General features: G+C 34.9%; 1 protein-coding gene across 1 annotated transcript in view; it reads right to left on the bottom strand.

The window, feature by feature from the left end:
• Positions 1 to 26,577, bottom strand: part of LOC145302656 (engulfment and cell motility protein 1-like) — a 121,610-nt gene that overhangs the window by 67,917 nt on the left and 27,116 nt on the right. The window contains exons 2-6 of the mRNA XM_080144672.1: positions 22,724 to 22,764; positions 9,110 to 9,185; positions 7,204 to 7,254; positions 3,286 to 3,458; positions 1,498 to 1,597 (exon numbers count right to left, since the gene is read on the bottom strand). Of these exons, the coding sequence (XP_080000798.1) occupies positions 1,498 to 1,597; positions 3,286 to 3,458; positions 7,204 to 7,254; positions 9,110 to 9,185; positions 22,724 to 22,764 (441 nt within the window). The remainder of the gene's footprint in view (positions 1 to 1,497; positions 1,598 to 3,285; positions 3,459 to 7,203; positions 7,255 to 9,109; positions 9,186 to 22,723; positions 22,765 to 26,577) is intronic.

Genomic DNA, 26,577 nt, shown 5'->3' with positions numbered 1-26,577 from the left:
AACAAAGCCCTCATCAGAATTTTTTAAAAAAACAATGCAACACTTTTTTTTCTTTCTTTTCTTTTTTCTTACTTACCTCATTCTTCTAACCTCATGTTTTGAATTTCATTTCCTCTGTTCTTCTAAAAAGTGGATTACTACTAATACTACACATTTGCACGAGAACCGGCATACCCACTGGACTGGACAATACACAATCACCATCTTTGATAAATAGACTGTGCCAAACGACATCATAGCAAGTAAGAAAAAAAAAGAAAAAAATGTATTGTTTTTTAAAAAAATCCTGATGAGCGCTTTGTTATAAGCTGAAAATTTCAAACTTTAAATAAATGAATATTTGTTTATTTAAAAAAAAATTTAAATTTGCATGTGATCGTTACGTATACAGAGAGGGTTGTCAATCAATGTGCCAGCAAAATGGAGGAGACTATTTAAAAATCCAGAACGCATTCTGGTGGATATGATTTTTAATTAAGTTATTTTTTAAGTATGATTTTTTTTTAAATTTCATATTTTAGACTAGTAATCAAAATAACTTTTCTACAATTTCATTCTATTCAAGTCAATCTATTATTAAACTAAATGTGAATCGATCAACGTTTGTTTGTGTAAGGATTTTTCCTATATAATTTAATAGCACAAAATACATAATAAAATATACCTTAGCTCAAGGATTGATTTATGTCTGAAAAAAAAAATAAATAAATAAAAAAAATTGGTTTTAATCGTTTAATTAGCTATAAACTCTAATTAATAGAGCAACTTGTTCCCTTCTTTCTTAATTATCTAGGTATTTCTATTGGACTCCCCTGAATCCATATTGATTCAATCATTCTAATCTTCCTTAATACCTCCATGAGCATTTTGAGAAAAACTTATTTATATACATTTGTAAGTTAAATGGTAACGTAACACCCTTCTTTATATTTATATAAGAATACTTTTTCGTAATAATAATAATAATAATAATAATAATATAGAAGTAAGTAAAATAATATAGTAAAAATAATAATTATATAGAAGTAAAGAAACTTCTTATTTTTCATTATACAAAATGAACATCTTAAAACATATGTAATATTATATAAAAAATAAAAGTATAATAAATAGTTATAATGATTATAACCTAATTGGTAATGGATATAGCTAGTATCTACTAAAAATAGCTAACAGATAGAAAAAAAGGGATAGGGATATTTTTTACTCAGAGTTTTTTGGGGTACTATTTTGTTTTCGTACATTTTAAAAATAAAATGTTCATTTATTAAAAGAAAAAATATCTTGATTTATTATACTACTTCTCTTGGAATACAAAGTTGAAGTTTTACTGAAAGGAAATGTATTTATTTACATTCAAATTATGGCTTTCAACAAAGAGTTAATATGACAAAGAGGAACAGAAAGAAAAAAAGAAAAAGAAAAAGAAAGACAAAAAAATAAGTAAATAAAAATAATATCTTCTCATTTTTCCTCCAGAGCAAAATAGATGATTACCTTTGCAATAAAATCCTCATCCACAATATCCCAACTGACAATGCTGTGATCCATCAGAGACACAAAAGATTTGAGGGCAAAGGCCAAAAGAGGAATTGTGCTGAAAACAGATAGCAAAACAAAAACCTTTTAAAAGAACATTCCTTTTAAGTATCTTCAAATCAATTCTTAAGCTCTTACAGACAAATTAGCACAGATTATAGATGTGTGAAAATAAGAAAATATTTACATGCAATTCACTTATTTTGGAACTTCCTCAAAAGTGGGAAAATTTTTGTAAAAGAAAAATGTTTATTTGTAGCAAAATTAACGTTAATAAGGTGAACAAATGAAGGATGCATGGTCCCCCGTAAGTGCACAGTGAATGAATGAGACATAAAAAATGACTAAGTTCAGCATTGCCCCCATTTAGCCCCAAAAGTCCTCAGGGGATGTCAAATCCTAGTGAAAATGAACAAACCGTGCAGTTTTAGGCCTTAATATATGTAAATTTAAGTTCTGAACCATGCAAAAAAAGAAATGACAGTCCATCATTTGCCCCCCCCCCACACACACACACTATTTAGCCCCAAATTTCCTCAAGACCTTAACATATTTAAATTTGAGCTCAGCACCATGCAAAGCTGCTAAATAGACATACACAGAAAATTTGGGACAAATATGATAAAATAGTCCCAAAAATGGAGTGTTTTTATTAGCCCTAAAAGCACTCCTGGGGCACACCTAAGAATTATCACGAAATATAGACAAACAAAATTATATAGAAATCAGTTAGTTACAATTTTTCAGAAAGTTTTATAAAAATCCAAGGCATTAATTTTTTTTTTTTTTTTTTGATAAGCATAAAAGTGTCAATTTTAGCAATTTTAACCCAAAAATCACCCCTAGGGGATCAACCGGAGTTTTCCTGGAAAATCCATTCTGTTACGTTTTTACTCATATCATGTTTAATGTTTGTGCAAAATATTTTTAAATTCCAAAGCGTAGTTATTGAGAAAAGTGTGGACAGACAAACAGACAAGGGTGAATTTACAGGTCCACTCTCCTTTTGTCGGAGGACCAAAAATGGACAATTCCATATAAGGTTAATTAAACAGAGGAATGGCATACTCCATTAGAAGTCAAAACTTAGAATTGGAAGTAAGGCTAATGTGTATTGGTAGTTGTATAGTGGAAGGAACTATTTGGCAGATAATTTCTACCTTTGGGAATTATGTGCCAAAATGATCAAATGCGGTTTTTGAGTCTTCCACGACCCACAGGAGTTAGAAAGGGAAGATGCAATTCATCTAAATGTAAATTACTCTAAAGATTATTGTTAAACGAAAAGCTTTGAAGAGAAAGGAAAATAAAGGTGAAAGAGAGCAAAGTCTAATATTAGGGGACAAGATTTATTTTAATGCTTCATGCTCATGATTTAGTAGTTGCTTATGAAACAATAGAAAATCTACTTGTTAAGTTAAAGATTTTGAGGAATACTGAAGTAAATGTCTAAGAATGAATGTTACGAAAACCAAAATGATGATCAGTGGTTGTAGTGTTGCAAAGCTCCCTCTTCCCCAACAAAAAATAAAAGTTCCTTTGCTCAGTTTGTGGAAAAGGAGTCGGGAGCAACTCAGTTTTCTACATTTGAAGTTTGACTTATTCAGGAATTGTAAGCTTTGGAGAGAGTTCAGATTGTGGGAGAATAAGCTTTAAATGATTACATTCAACAGTAAGATTATTCAGATTGAACCTTTAGTTAATTAATCTTTTGTTTTATAATAAGTGTTATAAGTTTATACGTACAATTCTTGTCGATTGGTAACAATTTCTATGATGAGATGGAGGCCTTGCTTACTGATAAACTCCTGTGCAAAGGAACTATCTACAGACAAGACTGGCAGCTGTTTGAGAGCGTCAAATTTATTCTCTTTTTTGTTGTCCTTCAGCTTATCATAAATTTCTTGAGAGGTTTTAGCCTTAAAAAGAAAAAAGAAATCACAGCGCTTATAGACAGGAGCAAAACAAGAATCATGATTTAGAAAAGTAAATGCATAAATGATATCTTCCAAATTGAAATTCAGTCATATTAAATATTAACGTGTTTCTTTTTTAGTCTTAGAATGTTTTTCAACTTGGAGTGTGTGCTCTTAATATAAAGTCATTTATCTTATTTTTATACATATATATTTACATAAAAATGGTTATATTTGACTAGATGAACCATTGGTTCGACATTGGTATATTAGTTTTAGATCATTTAAAGGCAGGTGAGGCACTCTTTAGCCTTGGTAGGCAATCACCTAGTCACAGTGCCTCAATAAAAGCCATCCAACACACATGCCAGTATGTATAATGGTGGTGATTATCATCATCATCCTCAACAATAACGAATTCTGAAGGTGAATAGAGATCATTTATTTGAAGTTTGTCTGCATTTGAACACTTCCAACGAAAATACCCTTGACCCACCTGACTAGCAACAAATCACACAGTTGTAGATGGAGAACGCCTTCTCGGAGATAATGCTCTCCATGATGGTATCTCCCACCAGCTCCTTGTCATGTATTAACAACAACAGAAGTCTCTTCATCTAGTCATCAATTTGGAAATAATAATAATAGCTATATTTTCTACTTTAATAGTTTTTGTTTTTTCGGACTACTGACCTTTGAAATTCCCTCTCCATTTCTCCAATAGTACTAATACAGTATCATACAGTGGATGTCTATTCATGAACAAAACTAAGTATTATAGTAGTATTTAAATATAGCTTTATTGAGAGCAGGCATTTTTCTGCCTCCTCACTAAAGGAGAGCTTAATCCGAGGTGTAGTCATTGAATGCCTAAAGAGCATTCATGGCTGGTATTTACTACTCCCCTCAAAAAGAAAAACAAATTAAGTACATATGAATTAATCTTAGAAATAAATTGAAGAAAATTTTTCATATAAATTTTGGACTTCTGTAAAAGATGGAAATTTCCATAGTCGACCAGAACTTATGCATTTTGGGACCAGTCCAATTTTCAATTTTGTAAATCCTCTCTATCTGGTCTAAAATATACCCCTATTTTCTGAGATGCAACCATAAAATGTACTCTACATTAATCCTTGATGGAGCTTTCACAGTACCAGGATACCAGGAATCTTGATAAGCAACAACTATATCTTCACCAGTTGATGGTAATTTTTGTCATTTCTATTTTGTTGTTTTACTGAAAATTCAACTATGTAAACAAAGAAATAAAACAGTAATTTTGTACCTTGTTTCCACCTTAACATTTAAAATTACTTTTATAGTTTTATGGTATGCTGAAAACGAATATCACACTTAAATTTTCTGCAAATAAGTAGTTTTCCAGATATTAAGCAATGTCATTTCTTATGTTATTGCTGGTGGCCATCTTGGTACGCGTGAGCGCGCAAACGTAAACCCGAGAAACTATGCACAAATGCATGTACCAAGATGGCCACCAGCAATAACACAGGAAATGATATTGCTTAATATCTGGAAAGCTACTTATTTTCAGAAAATTTAAATGCAATATTCGTTTTCAGCATACCCGAAAACCTTACTAGGTAGTTATTTTAAAGAAAAATGTTAAGGTGGAAACTAGGTAAAAATTTACAAAATGCATCACAATGAAATTCTTTATCGAACCACCTAATTATTATTATTTAGATATTCTCAGTTAAAAATAAAAATAGGTTTGTTTTACAGATTTGAAAAAATGGTCTTCACAACGAGTTATAAATAAATACAAGTTTCACAATATATTTTATTTAAATGTTAAGTGAAAGTACAGAATAGTTAACAAAACACCCGTCCATCCCCATGTTAAGAATTTATTATTTCAGCATAGTAGCATAAGTGCACAAGTACATTTTATTTGTTATATATTTTTTTGTTTTTTATTTACCACTAAAAAAACACAATTCTACCTTAAGTACAAGTAAGAAGTTATAAATATAATAACAGAAACGCATGTACTTAGTACATTTTGTTGCTTTTTTTAACGCTTTTAGTACATGTGTACTAAAAGCGTTATAAACAACAAAATAGTATTGTTTGGAAATCAAATTTGAAAAAATTGAAAATAATTTTTTTAAATTAACAAACTCAGAATAAAAAATGAAACTGATTTTTCTGCTTTCGTTTTAAAAGCAGAAAAAAACAGTTTATTTAAACTCATTAATGTGCTGACTTTAGCGCATAGTGAGCCGTTTTCCCCCGTTAAGCAGATTTGAATTTCTATAAAAGGTAACATTTTAAAGAAATTTCAGCACAATTAATAATTATCAAAATATTTACATATTATACATGAAAATAATTCTGAAACTATTATCTTTATGAAAATGGATGATATATACCGATTTATCTATCAACTTTGAAATATTCTTCGTCAACTTTGCTCGGTTGTAACTTTGCTTCTTGTGGTTGTAAAAATATAAATCAAAGTCCAGTAGAGATGGACTTTTATGCTCATATAGCCTGTAAGATTTCAGCCATATTCAATCAAATTTGACCATACACATATGTATCTAAACGTAATGTATGAAATGTAAACATTGAAAAAACAATTTCCCTTTTTGCTGTTGTCATTTTTTATGTTTTTTTCATTTTAAACTTGGAGCATAAAGGCAAAATAAATTAACATCATTGGAATGTTTATTCTATTTTCTTTCCAGCAATGTAATTCTTTTAAAAATTGACCCACAAATAAAAAAGATATGACGTGTTGAAGCACATTAGGTATGTAATATTGCCAATGTCCACGAAAATACAATAATGCTACTCGAATCTATGCTCACTGTTTCCACAAGGCTGCAGTTTCATAAATAATGTTCACTTACTTTTTTTTTGTTACATAATGATAATCTGCTTCTTTTTTTTTTTTTTCCTTTCTACTTTTTTCCATTTTTTCCCACCTTATTATGTTTAAACCACCTTGGAAAAAATTTATTTTTTTACGGTTTAGCCCAGCATAGTATAAACACCTTCACCTACCCATGTTAGGAACGGCTTATTTAGAAATCCATTACAAATGTGTGGAGGGGGTTATTATTTTTCAACTGTTACATACTTCTACCTAACAAATTATTGACAGATGCTGTAATAAAAAATGAAATAAAAAACACTTCGCTACAGAACACATTAGTGCTAAAATTAAATTAAAACATTAGATACTGGAACCCTAACAATTTTGCTCTGGTGAGCTTTAATAAAAGGTTTAGGAATTATTGGTATTTTAACATGCACTGCCAATTCTTTCCTTACATACACAGAACTAACATAAAATGTAATCAGACACATATTGCTCTTAACTTGACAGGCACGCCTCCCCTCCCCCATGATTTATCATGTTGACACTCTCTTTATAGAACTGATTAAACACTTGCAAATAAGTCAGAACACAAAAATATTATGTAAGCAAGTTGCAACATACATTTTATTGGCTACAGAAAGATTTATTTGTCATATATTTGTTTTTTTACCACTGTTACTTTCTGTGGAGTATTTTATTAATTAGAAAATGTGCTAGAGCTACTTTCAGAAAAAATTGCTTGCAGTATACCAAGAAGAAAAATGCTGGCCAACTTGAAAGATATAGTAGTCAAATTAATAAAACCAATTCCAATCAAAAAAATTCAATGAGCATAAAGATTATTATAACTTTTTAGCCACATGATAAGAAAAAATGATTTTAAGTATATATACTTACCGGAGAACTTGTCAGTTTTAATATATTCCCTACTTGAATCTCATTTCGATTCTGAAAATATAAATCAATAAATATTTACAATAATAACCAAATATCTGTCTACAAATATATCCGCACATCACTTGCTAAACAAAATGTCAAAACAGTAAAGAATTCTTCTGAAGTGTACAAAATGTAGATGTTTTTGTAGTGAGGAGTTCTTTTTTTTTATGAAGTGAGAGTGCTGGTCTCAAACCTAACCTTCCCAGAAGGTACATACAGCACCTAGCCTTCCCAAATGGTCACCCATCTGGTACTGGCCAGGCTCAATGTTGCTTAATTTTGGTGATCTTGCAAGAACCGGTGTGTTAACATGATTGTTCCATACTTATATATTAATGTAAAGATCTATTTATTTCACCAGTGTCATCTATTTTCTTGGCCTCAATGAAAACAAAACTGTGACTTGTTAATCCTGTCATGGCATCAAGAATTGCAGTCACTGAAACTAGAAAAAGACAAACAACAAACACTGCTCACTAACTGACCGTTTCATTTTCCAGCCTATTTCAGTCAAAATTTCAAGTAACCATCCGTTCTGATAGTTCACAATTGATATGAGACATTATACAAATGATAGCCACTTGTAGGAATAAGTCCGGAGAGATCACTTGGATATTTCAGTGCATCTTCCTAACTATCATCAGAGTCAGTGACATTATCCTACAGCATCCAAGTCTTGAGGATGAAAATAAAACAACTTTGTCCTTGTGTACAAATAAGTAAATACACACTCTTTAATATCTTTGTTAAAATATCAAAGAAAAAGAATTAGGTTTTAGTTTTTTTACTTCAAATTAACAGGGACTTTTTTAAACAGGTTTTTGCATAAATAACAAAGGATGTTAAAAAGTACACGCATCCTGTTTGGGAGAGATCAACCTATGTCGATAGGTTAGATCTAGCATAGAACAACACTTGCCACTAGTTGATCATTGGTTGCCTGAAGGCCATGAACTTTTAACAACCTGCATCTCCATATTGGCATTGCTCCTGCAAATGTGAGATGGGAGGTTATCAGCTGTATAGAGATTACAAAGGCTATCAGTATGCACTATCTCTTTCATAGATATGAACATTGTTCCGAAGAGTGAAGTCGAGAAACTTTGTAAGCCATGTTCATCTAATATCTCAGGAAGAAATCAAATTACACCTATGAACCAGAAAGCTAAAGAATGAAACTCACTTTTATTGAGATGGAAATTAATCTGCCCACCTTTTGAATCTCTCTCCGTTATGACTTAGAAGCATTATTGATCCAATGGAAAACATTCAACTTGCTGAGAAGAGAAATAAGGTGATCAAACATTGCTATAAATAGAGGAGATCAGAAAACTTGAAAAATTAAAAGTTAGAATTTGTAAATTTTTCTGGTTCCAGAAAATTAAACTGTGGTGCCAAGATACTGCAATTCTTGATGGTGTGAAATGGTCAGCTCTACAAGCAAAGAATTTCATGCTATTGGGCTGGCAAATATTGCCTCTGTTTAGGCAGACTGATTTGAGAATTAATGCAAATACAACAGAATCAATATTTGACTACACCATTGAACGCAGAATGTAGAGGCAGATAACCAGCACTGGCAAGAAGGGGTGCAGAGCAAACATTTCAATACTTTAGCTGCAGCAGCTTTGATGTGGATGACATAAATGGACAGCTGCTGTGAGACAGCAATCCTTATAATGTCAATGTTTAAAAAGTTTTCAAATAATGTCGAAGAATCAAGGTATGGCAACCGTTCAGACAGAAACTTCTGTACTGATTGCAACTATGGATTCATTTGGAGAAACGAGATTGGCTCCATGTGTAGTTTCAAAATGATTGCTGTCTTAGATATGAAGAAGATATTAAAAAGATGCTGACTCACCTTTTCAGTAATATAAGTCTGACGATTTGCATCCGTAAATTGAAGAGCATAGTTTTCGGGCTCAGACAATTGCCATCTGAAATAGAAAAGCAGAAACTTTACCATTTTCTTTTACCAGCAACATTAGCTTAAATTTTCGGTTTGAATGTTTATAAATTAACAGGTTTCTTTTCCTTGGGTAGAAGACGTATATTTATGCAAATTAAGTTCACGTGACAAAATGCATTGTATTTTTGGATTTATTTTCTGCTTATATTAACCATTCCAAACCTGGTTACTAATTTTCTCTTGCATAGAATTCATAGAGGAAATGACCATTTTTTTTATTACCTCATTTTGAGTTTCCATCTCTTGTGAAGGGAAGAAGGGGATTATAACAATTAGATATGAAGAAAAATGATACGCGAATGACACAATAAAGATGTAATGTGATTCTTACAGACAGGCTTAGATCAATAAATGTAGAACAACTAAGATAGAAGGCCCAATTCAGAAGGGAAGACCAAGAAAAACATGGAAGGAAGTGATAAAAAGAGGGAAAGGAGGAGGGAATTAAAAATAGAGCTAGTGATAGGCTGGTTTGGAAGTAAATTTCTTAAAATTGTCCAATTCATGCCAACATATAGAATGGACATTAAACCAAATATGATGATGGTCATCATTAGTTTTATCTCCTCAAAAATTTACAATTTTAGTTATTTAATGCAGAAACAAATAATTGTCATAAATAAAATAAGGAGAATGCAATAATCTGTTTTACCAATATAAAAAAGACGAGATCCTATGAGACATATTATCTCAACCCAAATTTTGCTAAATTGCTCTGTTCATCTGTCTTGTTTATTAAAACGTTCTTTTTTTGGACACTTAATACTTGGAGCCTTTTCCTATTATTTTCTGTTCATCCCGACATTCCAGTTACAATATAAACAATTCACTTTTTACAATTAATTAAAGATAGTGTTATTTTACTCATAATAGGATAAAACGTTCGTTCATATAATTCCTAGGACTGTGTTACCAACAAGGACCACAAAATTATGAAGTTAAGTTAAATCTAGTCAGATCTGTTACACTTACAAAGTAATCCATTTGGAAAGGTATTAACGTCTCCCCCCCCCCTCTTGATAACAGGTAAATTAACAGAAAAACAAGAAGAGTAAGATAACATGTTTTATTATTGAATTAGTTTAGAGATGAGTAATTTGTATAATTTTTATTTAATTATTTGGACTACTGTTGGAGACGCCTCTCCATGGGATTAATGGACTATCTCATGACATCACTTCCTCTAGTGACGTCACTTCCGGTATCGAGTATCGGTGCCTGGCAGTCTGAGATTGGCACGCGACCAAGCTGGATGTGTTCAAAGGTCCTACTGTGAAGGAATGGATTTGTTCAACGAACTTTGCCTGTAATATATGTGAATACATGTTTGTTCCTAAAAATCCTGTGTTCCTTTCGTTTATTACCATTTAACCCCATAACAACTGGCAGCGAGGATTCAACTTTCACACGGGTTAATTCCACAAAAAAGAAAAAACAAAATTCTAATTGACTTCAAAAGAACTTCGAATTTACAAGCTAAGAATTCGGCTGGCAATTACATTCTGAAAACAACAAAAACAAAAAGGAAACAAACTCATGGCAAAGTTATTGACGAAATTGTAAGTAATCTTTTGTCTCTATATTTAAATTGAAAAGAACTGGGCGAAACGCATTTTTTATAATGTTCAAAAATTAAATTGGTTGCCTATTGAAAGATGAAAGAAAAAAAAAGAAAAAGAGAAAAATGCTGACCTAATTTTCACCACGAGAACAATTCTAGCGTAAAATGTTGACTGTTTAGGCATATGCAAATTTGAACATTTTTCAAATGAAGTGAAAAGTTGTTTTTTACTTTGTTTTTGCTTCTAACTTTATGCATATTTTAACGAAAGAGAAATGTTTCTTTTCTTCTTTCCCTTTTCGTTTTACTTGGACTAAAAGAAAAATACTTTTTTTTTTCATTGAGTGGAAGTTTCTGAAATATTCTATTTTCAACTGTCGGTTCTAAAGTGAAAACTTTTTTTTCTGCCGTGTGGGGACAACTCCCCCCCACACACACACACACACACACAAAGGAAAAAAATCAGCCATTTTGGTTAACTTCCAGATAATTCCACAATTATTTTTATTCTTTTGCAACTGTAGTGTACCACAATATATTTTTTTCTTGCTTTGTTTCGCAAGTAGAAAAAAAAAAGTAAAAAATTTTTTTGTCCACCCTCATATTGGATTATCTCTAAGGGTTTTACCAAGAAGCAAGGGACACATTGCTCCCTCCTTTATATGCACACACTCAAGGAAAGGACATTTTCTGTTTTTTTTTATTATTTTATCTCTTTTCTCCAGTCAAAAACGGAAATAATTTTTTTCTCGTGTGATGGAGATGTTAAAAGATGGAGGACGTTAAAGCAGTATTAATAAAGGCTCAGATGGACCAGCAGCAGAAAGCTGATGAAAATTTAAAATAACATGATAAATAGTTCTAGTTACAATTTCAAGAAAGGCAACAAGCGTTGGAGGAGAGAATGCTACTTCAACAAAAGAGACAAGAAGAGCTATTGTTAAAAATATTCGATAGAATGGAACACAGGGACGACAGTTTTGCTTTTTCCCAAAGTACAATATGGAACGCTATAGAAACGTTCAACTACCAACCAGAGTTGGAGGGGATGTTTGACGCTTTCTATCGGAGATATGAGGACCTATTCACTGTGGATTGTCAAAAGTGGAGCAACGCTAAGAAAGTTTGCCTACTTTTGAGGAAATTATGGACCACAGAACATAACAAGTTTGTGGATTATATTCTCCCCAAGAATTTTCTGAAGTGGTCAAACTTTTATCCGAACTATTCAGCCTGAATTCCACGCTCTTTCATAGAAGATGGAAGTGTTTGAACATGCAAAAAAGCGATGACAACGATTACCTAACCTTTGCATCCGTGGTAAATAAACACTGCAATGATTTTCGTCTATCTGACTTATTGGCAGATCACTTTAAGTGTTTAATTTTTGTGCAGAGTCTAGTCTCATCCAAAAACACTGAGATTAGACAACTTGTTATCTCAAGACTTGAGAGCGAACAGAGCATCACCCTCCAGAAGTTGGTCGAGGATTGTCAACGGGTAGTTTGCGTAAGGAACAATTCGAGACATGTGGAGGAGGCAGGCGCAACATTCATTAGAAGGACGAACTTCAGACCGGAAAAATACTCACCTCGAAAAAGCAAAGCTGGAAGTAAGAAAACTTGGGCTAAACCTAATAATAATAAACCCAGTCACAAAACCCGGATACAAGTCCGTGCTATTGCTGCGGCGGGAAACATTGGTCGAGTCAATGTTTTTACAAATATAAGTACTGCAACGAATGTGGCAGGAAGGGCCACAAAATGACCCAGTGCAGGAAGAACAAAGGCAAGAACAGCGTTCGACAGACTAGATTCAACTTGGATTCAGATAAGAACCGGCACAAATATGTCACAGTTAACATCGCAAATAAAACTGTGCATCTACAATTGGATTCCAGATCAAACCTGTCCATCATTAACCTTAAGACGTGGAAAAGGCTAAGGAAACTAACCATGCGGAAGACGAACAAATCAGCTCGAGCTGTGACAGGTGATAAAGTGGAATTTGAGGGAGAGCTAACACTTAAATGGTGTTACTAAAAAAGTGAAAGTGTATGTACATAGGACATCCGAAAACCTCTTCAGTACTGACTGGATGGAGCGATTCGAATTGTGGGACCAACCCATGCTTAAATTCTGTCATAGGGTAGAGGACTCGTCTACGAAGGAGCAATAACTGAAAGACAAGTTAAAAGTGGAATTTCCAGAAGTATTCTCACCAGGACTAGGAAAATGTACAAAGGCTATAACAAGATTTGAACTAAAAGAAAACACTCTGCATGTTTTCAAGAAGAAACTTAATGTCGCATTTGCAGCAACAGAGAAATCAAAAAAGAAAGCTTCAACAGAATCTTCCAAAGGAGGCATAAAAACTGAAACTGCAAAGCCGAAAGCTAAAACACTCGTGCCAAAAGAATTCCCCAAGCCAAAGCAACCAAAGAAGGCTCAAGGGACCCCAACAGATGAAGCACTTCAACAATTTTTACACATGTATAGGATTACACCCAATCCGGACACACCAACAGCAGTCTCACCTGCAGAAACGATGTTTGCACGGAAAGCGAGATCCGTTTTTGAGAAACTCTTACCCAGACAGTCAAGGCCATTAGTGACCACTTATGTACCCATTAAACGTTTCATATCAGGTGAAAGAATGTTTTTCAAAAGTTATAAAAACAACACATCATTCTGGGAGGTGGGTACAATTACTAAGTCGGTGACATGGTATATATCATCCAAGGACCAACATATACCCACAAACGTCACCAGAACCAACTAAGATGCCAATCAGTTGAAACCAGTGACTGTCCACCATTGGAAAATAAGCTGATAGCACTGTCTTCGAAACTTTTGATCTTAAACCTCCTCAACCAACACCTGAATTACGGCGGTCGTTCCGCAAGAGAAAGGTTACCAAGCCATTGATGGTAAACCCTAAAAGGAAGAGGTACTGACAGCTTTTACGAACAAAAAGCTTGGGAGGGGCTGTTGGGATTAATGGACTATCTCATGACGTCACTTCCGGTATTAAGTAGAGGAATGGATTTGCTCAACACATTTTGCCTGTAATATATGTGAAACATGTTCCTCTTTTTTTTTTCTTTTTTTTTTTTTTTTTTTACACAGTGATCACCACTTATCAAGGCCCAGAAGCCACTCAGGGATAAGGGTTATTGCAAGTACATTACGTTAGTGTGGAGATTTGATGAAGTGTTTACTTAAGGGGGCGGTTCATTAGGAATTTGTTAACATTGGACTTGAAGACATCCAAGTTGTAGTCCGGAAGGAAGCAGGCAGACGGAACAGAGTTCCACAGGCGTGCAGTTCTAAGAAAGAAGCTTTGTTTATGGAATCCACGTTTTGATTTAGGCACAGATAGAGAGTGGGGGAAATTTTTCACAGTGGATTCAGCTAGACGGGTGTTTTTCGTGAAAGATTGGCGAGGGGGGACCAGAGATTGGACTTCAGACGAGCACCTGCCATAGAAATAACGATAAAACAAGGATAGGCTTGCAACGTCTCTTCTGTGGGAGAGAGCTTGCAAGGTAGAGAAAAGGGCATCCCCTACTAAGCCACGAAGTCTATTTTGTACTCTGTCAAGGCAGGATAGGCTGTTTTTAGCAGCTCCTGCCCAGATATGGCAACAGTATTCCATCCTTGGACGTACTTGGCTTTTATATAGATAGAGAATTGCATTGTAGTGATATATCTTCTGGAGCGGTAGAAGGATCCCACCATCTTTCCAGCGACCTTGGCAACAGACTTGATGTACGTGTTCCATTTCAGATCAGGAGTAAAGGTCAAACCCAAAAGTTTGTCAAAACACGGGGCCTCACCCAGGCGAGAGCCATCCATCACAATTGATGCCAGATGGAGATCAGAGCGTTGATGATGTAAGGATAGGAGTTTGGTTTTGGATGCATTAAAGGTAACCAGCCACATCTTCCCCCACTGAACCACGCGCTCGAGATCAGAGGAGAGAGAATCAGAGAGAACTTTGTCATTTACAGCCTTTGATGTGTTGCCGTAGATGGTCGTGTCATCAGCATAGATGTCAACGAATGATTTAAGTATGTGTTTAGGGAGGTCATTGATGTAGATCAGGAAGAGAGTTGGGCCCAGGATTGACCCCTGAGGGACTCCAGCATTTATATTGCAGGCCTCCGATTTTTGTCCATCTACCACTACTCTTATGAGCCTATCGGAGAGAAATGATTTAATGATTGAGAAAACATTTCCAGTTATACCGTAGCTTGAAATCTTGTGAAGTAGACCCTTATGCCATACCTTGTCGAAGGCCTTTGATATGTCAAGAGCAATTGCCCTAGAAAGGAAGCCTTTGTCAAGAGATTCACTAATCCTGTGGGATATAACCGTCAGCACATCCTTCCTAAAAATCCTGTGTTCCTTTCATTTATTAGCATTTAACCCCATAACAGAAATGCATGACGATTTTTTTTCAACTACTATCTTCATCTTCTAGTCGCTGTCTACACAACGTTTCAGGCAATTATTTCTCTGATCTTTGTCAGTTTAACTGCGACGGGATAGGAATGTTTAATCCTCCAACTGCATCCACAGCAATTGCTGCCTTCAATAGCTGTTGTCATTTCACCATGGTTTGGTCAACTAATCCTCTGACCAACTTTTGAGTGAGATCGAAACCGCTATCTCTAGACAATGCTCACCTGGAATCATAGATATTGTACATCTCTATCAACTGCACCACAGGCTTTGAAGGGCAATCAAGGTTGGATTTTGGATTGGTTGGATTCAAAAACCGGTCAGAGGATTAGTTGACCAAACCGTGGTGAAATGCCAACAGCTATGGATGCAGTTGAAGGATTAAACATTCCTATCCTGTCGCACTTAAACTAACAAAGGCCAGGGAAATAATTGGCCGAAACGTCGTGAAAACAACAACTGGAAGATGAAGATAATAGCAGGGTTGCAGAGTCGGAGTCGGAGGGAGTCGAAGGTTTTAGCTGGAGTCGGAGTTCTAAAAACCCTAGGAGTCGGAGTCAGAATTTTTTATCCGACTCTGACTCCTTAAGTCCAAAAAAAAAAATTTTTTAAATGGTTTTCCAGGCACTATTTCAACCACAGACTCAGAGGGAACCTGCGATGAAGAAGATTTTGAAAAGCTTTTGGATCAAGAAGATCATAAAGCAAGGTCAAAGCGGCGTAAGCTACAGGAAACAGCTAAAACGCTATCTTCAGTGAATAAAGCCTTAGCAAGTTTCAAGCTAGACTTTCATGCTGCATTACAGCAAGTAGAACAACTAGATAGAAAGTCTAAGTTAAATGTTCATGAAGCTATAAAGCAGTACCCTGTGATAGTGAAAGAATCTGCAATGTTGGCAGCAGCACTTCCTCCAACACAAGTGAGTGTTGACCGTTTGTTTTCAGCGCTAAGACTAATCAGAACAGACCAAAGGGCTGCAGTGAAAGAGAAGCTCACGGAAGTCATCTTGTTTTTGAGAGTAAATTATTAAATTCTTATTTGCAACTTTCAATTCTATAATTATAAATAAAGCCTATTTTTTATGTTTACAAATAACACATTTTTATAGATTGATTTTTCCCCTAATATTGTGATAGAAGATTTATGAGAATGGACAAATGCAATAACAGAGGAGTTTTTCGGGAGAGGAGAGGGTACAAAGGAAAAAGAAAATATATAGCTTGAAGTGCAACTCTGCTATGACAGATTTGAATATGCTGATACCCTGGTAAATGATCATGAGCATAAATAATACCATTGTGTATTTTATATATATATATATATATATATATATATATATATGTATATATATGTATATGTATATATGTATATATATATATATATATATATATATATATATGTATATGTATATATATATATGTATATATATATATATATGTATATATATATATATGTATATGTATATATATATATATGTATATGTATATATATATATGTATATATATATATATGTATATGTATATATATATATGTATATATATATATATATATATATATATATATATATATGTATATATATGTATATGTATATATATATATGTATGTATATGTATATATATATATATATGTATATGATATTTCAATAATAAGCAATCCATGCTACTATAGCCCTTTATGGCTTTTTCCTGTTTTACCTTTGATCTTCATTTCATAAAGGCAATATTATCTTTTAAAATATTATTCTCTGTATAATGTCTTAATCCCCCTCTTCTGATGAGAAGTGTTTGGCTTCAAAATGCCATGGCCTAAAGGTTTCCCTATCCCTAAATATTGTATTCTATTTTGAACTGATAGCATAATAAAATTTAATTGTAAACTTTTTATCCCTTTGTTATCTAAACTTATTCTATAAAGCTGGTTGGGCTTATGTGTGAGTATATTCATCATGCAAGTGAATGTTAAACGTCGAAAATGATATACATGAAAAGTAATAATAAAATGCTTGCTGAATAGATGTGGGAGGCTGGTATATGGATCTACAAAATAGATTTTCACAAAGGGTCAAGGAGTCTGGAGTCCAGAGTCAGAGTCGGAGTTGAAGATATTAACGGAGTCGGAGTCGGCATCCTAGTAATTCTAGGAGTCGGAGTCGGACTTTTACCATCCAACTCCGCAACCCTGAATAATAGTCTAAGTAATAATGCGTTTTAGTCTAGCTGTTGACATTTGTAAAGCATATTTGAGTCAGGAGCATTAATACATTTCTTTCAGGAGGCTTGATAATATCTTTGTATATCACATCGATCAGTCCATGTATTTGTTTCTGTTTGCTTGTATCACATCTATGTTTTTTTTGTTTTGCAGTTAATTTTCCATCCTATTTCCATTGTCACACATTTTCTCTCAAGTCAACCAAATTGTGTTAATTGAAAACATTACATGATATGAAAAGGCCAATCCTATTTAGACTAGGCATCTCTGCTTATTGTCAGCTTAATCCTGATGCTCAATTTAAGCTTTGCTAATTTCTCCTTTGCACACTGCAACTTGACCTGTAAAGCATAGCTAACATATGGATGTTATCCAATAGACCTCTTTTCTTTTTCTCTAACACTCTTCATATTTTGTTTTGATAATGTTCTACACATCCATCTGGTTAAGTGACAGAATGTTTGATTTGTCAGCTATGCTGATTCACTTTCATATAGCTGCATATATGTAAGAGTCAATTGCATCTTCTTTTCATTGAATTAGAATGAACGAGATGCCTACAATAAGTTCCCAGACTTTTTTCATATGAGAACTTTTATTGATAGTACATACATGAAACTGTCTCATTTGAAGTAATCTCCTCTGGATGTAATGCACTTGTTATACCATTCCAACAAGTTCTGATAGGCAACATTGAAGTCCTCCTGTGTGAACGTGTCATTGAACCTCATCACAGCCTCTTTCATCTCCTCAATTGTCCAATAACGACAGTCTAAGGTTTTCCTTGAGCTTAGGGAATAAACAAAAATCACAGGAAGCAAGGTCTGGACTATAGGGAAGGGTACGAATCTTGATGCCCATCTTGATCAAATAGTCTGTGACAAGGATGAAGAACCCTTGAGTTCCTCACGAATAATTGTGTGTACAGTTCCCACACTGACATCAAACTGTGCACCTATTGTCTCTATAGACACACAATGATCCTTTTCAATGAAATTCTTTATTTGGCCAATAAACTCTGGTGTTCTAACTTCCTTACTCCTCCCACACTTATCATCTCTCACAGATTCCCCGCCTTCCCTGAATCTCTTATGCCACTCAAAAACTGATGCTCAATTAATGCAAGATGGTCTGAAGTATTCCATACATTTCTGTGAGATTTTTCCAAACTTAAAAACAGAATTTTATTGTGTATAATTCTTCTAAAATGTCCTCATATCCAGATTGCATTTTCGAAATTCACCTGCTGTGACAATCAGGCTTTAGTAGGGTGTATTCCAATCCCTGCTGTAGTTGTTCATTTGAACATTAAATCATAAAAATTGGTCAGTCATCGCATAAGATGTATAGCAATAACATACTTAATTTTCAAGTGTCTACAACAATTTTAAATGCCTGTATAAAAAAAAGTTTGGAAACTTATTGAAAGCACCTCGTATGTGCCTTTTTTTACAGCATATCAACTACGTTTTGGTTATTTAATGCCAAAACAATAGTTATTATAAAAGTTTTATACAATTAACTGAACATAAGTTGCATTTTTTCATAGCTAGGATCAACTGTGAGTTCACATCTTTCCAATGTGAAATTAGTACACAAAACTAAAAGTATTCGAACTCGACACAGACAAACCTATTCATAAAAAATTTGTAGCCATTAGGCAAACATTCTTTGATTTAATTTTTTATACATATCTTCTATTCATTTAATGTTAATTTTTTTAAGTTTTCTGATATTATGCAAGCTTATTCTTTAATTTTCACAGTTCAGTGGGTCAGCTGTCTCAAAATTCCACTCTGTGCAGTCCTGTCAAGTTTTTCTTGGTCAGCCAACCTTTCTGCAATTTTAGATATCTATTCTTCTGCAAGCTATATTTAGGAGGTTACGATCTCCACATGACTATACCAGTGTAATCGATTTGTCTTTAGATTAATCTCTATGCTGGACAAATGTAGTGCTTTCAGTAAGTCCTCTGACCTGATTTGTTGGGTTTGGTCAGATTTCACAATGATAGATCTATTCAATCATAGATCTGTAATAGTGCTGCAGTCGGACAAAAGAAAAGGCTGGGTGATATTCACTTTTGACACAGCTATGGATGTAGAGGGGGATAGCTTATTATAAATAATCATTCGTATTTTATTGTATTTTAATTAGTGAAAAAAAATATTATCGACTTGTTTCCATCACACTATCATAACATATTATACATGTGCATCCTGTTAGACATTTCATTGGAAAGATGTGAATGTATCACTTGTGATAGTGCAAATGCATTGTTTTGGTCAACAAATAAGATCAGCTCAGTTAATGAATCTCCCCTTCACCATGTCTCTAAAATCGACCTTGTGAAAATTGTGTGCAACCTTTCTACAATGTATCTTAGTGCCTTTTATTTAGACTCCTCACATATTTACCATATTGCAACTACAATACTGTCTTCTTCATAGCTGGTATTGGCTTTGGGATGAATTGGTGACTATTGACAATGTAGGATATTTAAAATATTAATTTATTAACAAATATACCCTTCATTAACCTCAACATTGATCTTAAATGTTGATTGAGAATGCAGTATCCAAGCTGAGACGATAAACATTGCTTGAAAAGTAGTGCGGAAGATAACTTGCACAATTCTAAAACAATCATTGAGCAATTCCAATGAATTTTATTATCGCTTTAGTCAGATAACCATGGCGAAGAGTGTACTACAGATCCTGTGTTTTGCAGATGACTCTGAACATAACTGACTCAAATTATTTCAAGATTACATTCTGTTCTTATTACATGATGTGATCAAGCAACCATAGCTCAATATCTCTCAGCCCTCCCTCTTTATTTTTGATATTTATAAAGGTTGATGGGGCAGACATGGTTACAAAAATATATATTAACAAAACACTACAACTCAATTACAACTTGAACAATGAACAAAAGCAAAACCATAAGTCAATGTAAAATAAAGTATTACAAATAATCAAGTACGTCTATTTTTCTAATCCCAACAATGGTTATTAGTAACAATTGGTAATAAACCTGGATAAGTAGTAGCAATAAACTTTAGTGATTACGTAGAAAAGAAAAAAATGTATTTTCTCACCATAATCTACAGGATGGAAGATAAATTTGTCGCCCTAAAGAAAACAGCACTAGAGCTTTATTTTAAAACTTTTATTGAAGAGATCACTCAAACAAACACCACGCTCATATTTGCTTATTATCTCTTACTTCATTTCAGTCAGCATCATCCTTATTTTTTTTTAATTTTCTTAGACAAAACCTTTTTATTTCCATTTTTCGAACTCAGCGTTAGAGTCAGAAAAAAGTAACAAAAAGGAGATGCAATGTGATCTGTATAGCGGGAAAGACATGTGGTATTGAGCCGGACACCGTAACTTGGATTTTCTCTCATATATATATATATATATATATATATATATATATGCAATATCAGACACAAGAAGGTAATTCCATCTCAAATCCTCCAGAAAAAAATATCTTTTGATACCCTTACTTCTCAGATTTTTTCCAAACTTTGTCTTTATGTGGGTATCATGAAAACTAGGGAATTCTGAAAATTTGAGTCTTTAACTCTTAACGGTTCTGGAAATATCGTAATTTTTGTACTTTGACAAGGTTTTCCACACGTGGAATTAAAAAAAAATCACATCTAAAACTTCTGAAAATGAACGGTTTCTGAGTTATTGAACTTTTAAGCCGAAATTTGGGTATTGGTCTAGTGCGGCCCAAAAAACCATGTGGTACTATTGGAAATTGAATTATTTTTATTCCTAGACATTCTTGATAGTCTAAACTTAAATTCCTCCAAAAATAGGGTTTTGTTCTTGTTAGCTCATAATCGAACCTCAAAAATGGGCCAATCACAGAGACCAATCCCAAATAATAAACTGCATGTGGTGTGGATACGATGTGTTTGAAGTATTTTTGAGCCCCTAAATATTGTCACGGCCCCCTATGATTGGCCCATTTTTAAAGTTTGATTGTGAGCAAGTGAAAAAAGAACAGGAGCCCATTTTTTGGACGAATCAATGCAGAGGGATATGGATACTAAAAAACAGCACTTATGCTGGGTGGATATGTGGTTCGAATTTTCTTTTTTGTAAGATAGTACAAATTAAAGTCAAAAACAATCAACACAACACATCATTTTATGAGTGTAAGGCAACATATGCTGTCACAGTTTTATCATAATCCTCGTCAGAAATAGTAAAGTTCATTCCACTTGAGTTTTTTGTAGGTACATGGATACTACAAATGATGTTTTTTAGAGGAACAGGACACTAGTCAGCACTGCGAGGTCAGTTGAAAGTTTTAGATGGACCATGGGGGTGCATGAACTGAACATCAACAACATTGAGGTTTACTTTCTGCACCAATCTAACCTATCAGAACGAGTTATACACACATGTACGTTGAAGGAGCAACATCCCCAATATCAATATGAGTGGGGATTTTAAAGTCGTGAATATCAACAAATGAATCATCCTCACTACAGAGTTTGTGTCTGATCTTGCATCCTGATTGTGGAACAAAATGATGACTACTTCCCGTCCCGGGTACTGTTTTCCCATCCTCTTCTCCATTCTATCTCTCACCTCAACCATGTCTTCCTTGTTGATTCCAAAGAACAAAATGGACTTCATTTCCGCTTAGTACACCTCCAGTACGGCTTTGTAAGTTAGAATCTGGTTGTTCAAGGGTCTCTGCAAGCTTTGCTTTGCTGCATGCCATTTAACTGAATCTCATCACAAGGGGATTTCCCATGGCTGGTTGTGAAAAAACTACACTCAGCGTCGATAGCATAATCAAATTTGTGGAAGCACAGATTAAGAAAGTTTTTAAATTTCTTATATTGGCCACCGCAACCATCTGAAACATAGATTTCGTTGATACCTGTGAGATGTTGTTTAATGAAATCCGTCACCATGCTCTGTATTTGATGAACAAAGCAAGTGTTGTGTGTATTGCCGTCAGAGATAAAACATAATGAATGATGCTGTAGAACTCACTCTTCATCTTTGTAGTATATTACAAGGGGGTGAAGTGTGCAGTACTCCTTGATCCAGTGAAAACTTTGTATCTCATCTTAAATGGAAAATTGATAGTTTTCAGCGAAATCACCCAGGTTTTAGACATGATTTTTGGATTCCTCATGTGGAAAACCTTGTCAGTGCAAATTTTCAAGGTTCTACAACAGAAAGGTCTTATACATAGAAGAGGAGATGAATAAATGAAGAAACACTTACTCTTTGCAGATATCATGCATTATAGCCACAAGTGGTCGGGACTGAAATAAAAAAAATTAAACAAATTGTGAAACATAAACATTTATTGTCTATGCAAAACTACATGTTTCATTAAAGATGATAGCTGCATTAATATATATATACATATATATATATATATATATATATATATATATATATTCAAAGGTAAACAGTTACATTTGGTCGCTACAAAGAGCCATCTGTTTCAGTCAATGAGACTTCGTCGAGTGACCCTAAAACAGATGCCTGTTTGTAACGGCCAAATGTAACTGTTTACCTTTGAATAAATAATAAAAAAAACATTTTGCTCTTGTTATCGAGCACTATCTAACAACCTTGGTGAGTTAATTAGTTCCTACTTTTGAATATCTCAAGCCTGGATTTATATATATATATAGGCAACATTTTCGTATCAATAAAATTTGTTTCTAGATTTTGGAGATGAGGATTGATTATTCGGACTACTGTTCTCATCTTAGGTGTTATTCACATAATGTTTAGGATGATCTAACCTCCCATCTTCTTCAGGTGTATCTTGTCAAACTCAAGAATCTTTATCGAACTCGGGAATCTTCACAGAATTTCAAACAGAACCATTTCTCCACGAGGGTATCATGCTCTCGTTTCATTAGGAATTAAGTAATTCACAATCATATTCTTCATATCGCCTAAACTGATCATTAAACCTTCAACCTCCAGAGGAAGAGTAGTTACAACTGAATTTTATCATGACAGTCATACTAAACAGGCCTTCAAAACAACTTGCTAATAACAGAGAAGGCTAACAGGACAATATTTTTAAAGATAGAGACAACAGAGGAATCATTCTAATTAAAGGAGTAACAGAACTAAAACGACATTGAAAATTTCAATAGAAGAAAGTTCAGGCGCACAACATTTGAGAACAACAACACGAATAAAATCAGAACTGAAAGTTTTAGACTGGTCAAGACCAACAAGAATTCTAGCAACCATCTTTGAAGCAATACTTGCAGAATTAAGAGACTAATCAGTTTTAAAGGAAAATCTGGAAGAACACCATTAGAATCATATAAATAAATAAATAAAAAGGAAGAGAAAAGCAGAATTACTTCAAGAAAAATAAGGCTTGAAAGAGATCCCACTACCAGCATTCAATCCTTAGACTCCAAAGAAGCTAACTAAAGATAAATCTTTCAAGAGACCAATAGTGAGGAAAGGGGTTACTAGGCTGGCCAATAAAAAGTCTCCCCCTAAATTGGTTCTGTGTCTAATCAGAAACCAGTGTTTTTTTTATCATGACACCATTACTCTCCAACAAAGGCTAAAGATGGACTTGTCCTCACCAGGTAAAATACTAGACTGGCATTTTAGAAGATTCGATGTCAAGAAATATCTAATATACATGAAGACGGTCAAAGAAAATAAAAGAAAGACCTGGTATCAAGAACGCACAGTACTTTACAATACAGTAGAGAAGGGTCAGAGTAAATAATAATTAAAAAAAAAAAGAAAGGAGATTAACAACATTTTTGAGGACACCAAAGATTCAAAAAATTGATGAAAGCAACAGCATCCTATGTTGAAGAAATAAAATCGAAGAAATCAAACTTATATAAAAACAGTGTCCATGTAACTTAAATATAGAACTGACCCAAATAAGATAAGTACTAGTAAATATTCAGGAAGTAATATTGTGCTACATGGTTCAATACTAATAATAAAATCACATTGTAAGAGAATATTTAATTTACTTTTTCAGTTCAGCACCTCTTGGTAGACGATTTCCTTCTTTTTTTTTGCCCTGTTTCTTTTGAATGTTTTCTTTTTTACATAACATTTTGCTGACTTCTCCGTTGAAGTACTACTGCATGTCGAAATTATTACATGTCCCTTTCTAACAGCATTCCAACAATGACCATATATTATTATGATATTCGAAAATAAAGCTATGTCAAAGGAAGGTCTCTCTCTAATATTCTTGTTCAGAGTTGCCAGATTAGCCTTATAAAGCCAAATTTTGCAAATTTGGCCTTTTTGAAGCTACTTGGCCTTCAAGAAAGTATTTATCCTTTTTCAAAACGTAACGTACGGACTAACTAATGAAGGAACAAGTAGAATATTATATAGATAAGAAATTTAAGACCCAAAACCTTATAGTAAAAAGCAGCACCTCCTCAACTCTAAAATCATTACATGCTATTTGGGAGTGTGTCTTGGCCTTCAGAACAAGATCAAAGTGTAGTATCTGTTCTCTGATACATACACAGCGATAGGCAGTGTTGTTCTGGCGACACATTCTCGTGCCTGGCGAGCTTGTTGGGTAGTGTTCTGTCCGCACCCCCACTTGGTCTGTCTTTCTCTGCTCTCCCCCCTCACGGGGGGATCCGAGCTGATAATTTACGACCTTCCCGCGAGGGAGGGTCGGAAACACTTTCTCTCTTCCCTCCACTAACTTCCCACTCCCTCTCTCAGTTCTAAGGACGATAAGAGAGACAGTGCTCCCCAGGAGGGCTACTGCCCCAAAAGGGGAGCAAATCAAGAAAACGAGGGGGCATACAGCCTAAACCTCCCCAAAACAAAAGGGGCAAAAGCTCCCAAGGACAATAAAGAGGACAATGCTCCCCAGGAGGCCGACTCCCCAAAAAGGGAAGTACTTCCTGGAAGAAGTATAGAGCAGGGAGAGTCGGTCCCAAAGGAAAGCGGAAAGGAAAATGCGCCTCAAAATAGCAACCCTTCCGCCAAGGAACAGCAAAAACAGTCCAACCTCACCAAAGATCCAACACCAACAAGAGGGTCGGCATGGGGGAAGACTGTAGAGAAGCAACTGTCCCCTCAAGAGTATAGAGACTTGTACTTGACCAAGTACAGACAATACATAGAGGGGGCAGAAATTAAACCAGTGCCAGGCGCTTGGGAGGCAATCGAAGACAGAGTGCTCTCCCTCATCATCTCGGATATGCCGGAAAACCGCCTCCTAGGGATGAAAAAGGAAGACATGGCAGGGCTCCTACACAAGCTAAACATCCCGGTATTATACCTGTACCAGAGGAGCTACGCCATGTGGGACATCCTCCTACCCACCAAGGAAGATGCGGAGAGACTCTCCCTACAGGAAATTAAGTATGGGAGAACAAAACTAAAGCCCGAATACCAGGGCAGGACAAGGACCCGGGTGCAGGTATTCAATGTACCTATGCAAATATCAGCAGAAATCCTGGGATCCTTCTTCACACAGTTCGGCGATGTGGAAAAAATAACCCCAGTGCGGTCGAAAACCGGCATGCACTTGGGCAACTACACTGTGGCCATGAGGCTAAAGAAAGAAGGCTTCCAGGCGATACCAGCACAGCTGACATTTAAGGAGGCAACTATGACAGTAGTAGTGGAGGGGCGTCGTCCGCACTGCTGGTTCTGCCAAAAACAGGGTCACATGGCCAAGAGCTGCCCTCAAAGGTCAACTCCTACTCAAGTGACACTAAAGGCGGTCCCAACCTTTGAGACAGCACCAGTGTCCAAACAGGCTGTCACAACTCCTGCAACCAGAGCACCAACCCCAGCACCGAGGAAACCCAAAACTGTGCAGGAGCCCAAAGGGGAGGAATGGATCACGGTAATGAGGCGGAAACGGTAGCCCACAATCCCATCTGCCACCGTCCCACAACCAACCCAACAACCGAGGCAGCAACAACAACAGCAGCCTCCACAACAGCCGCAGCAACAGCCATGGCAGCAGACACAGCAGCAGCAGCCAAACCAGCCGTTGAACCAGCCGCAGCAACAACATCAGCTGCCGCGGCCAATTCCACAACCAATGCCACGAAAACAGCAGCAACAACAAAAACAGCAGCAGC

Source organism: Euprymna scolopes, chromosome 1, assembly GCF_053919585.1.
Source record: "Euprymna scolopes isolate OS-2025 chromosome 1, ASM5391958v1, whole genome shotgun sequence".
Classification (NCBI taxonomy): domain Eukaryota; kingdom Metazoa; phylum Mollusca; class Cephalopoda; order Sepiida; family Sepiolidae; genus Euprymna; species Euprymna scolopes.
The sequence above is the reverse complement of the archived record's forward strand: the minus strand, read 5'-3'. Positions and strand labels throughout refer to the sequence as shown.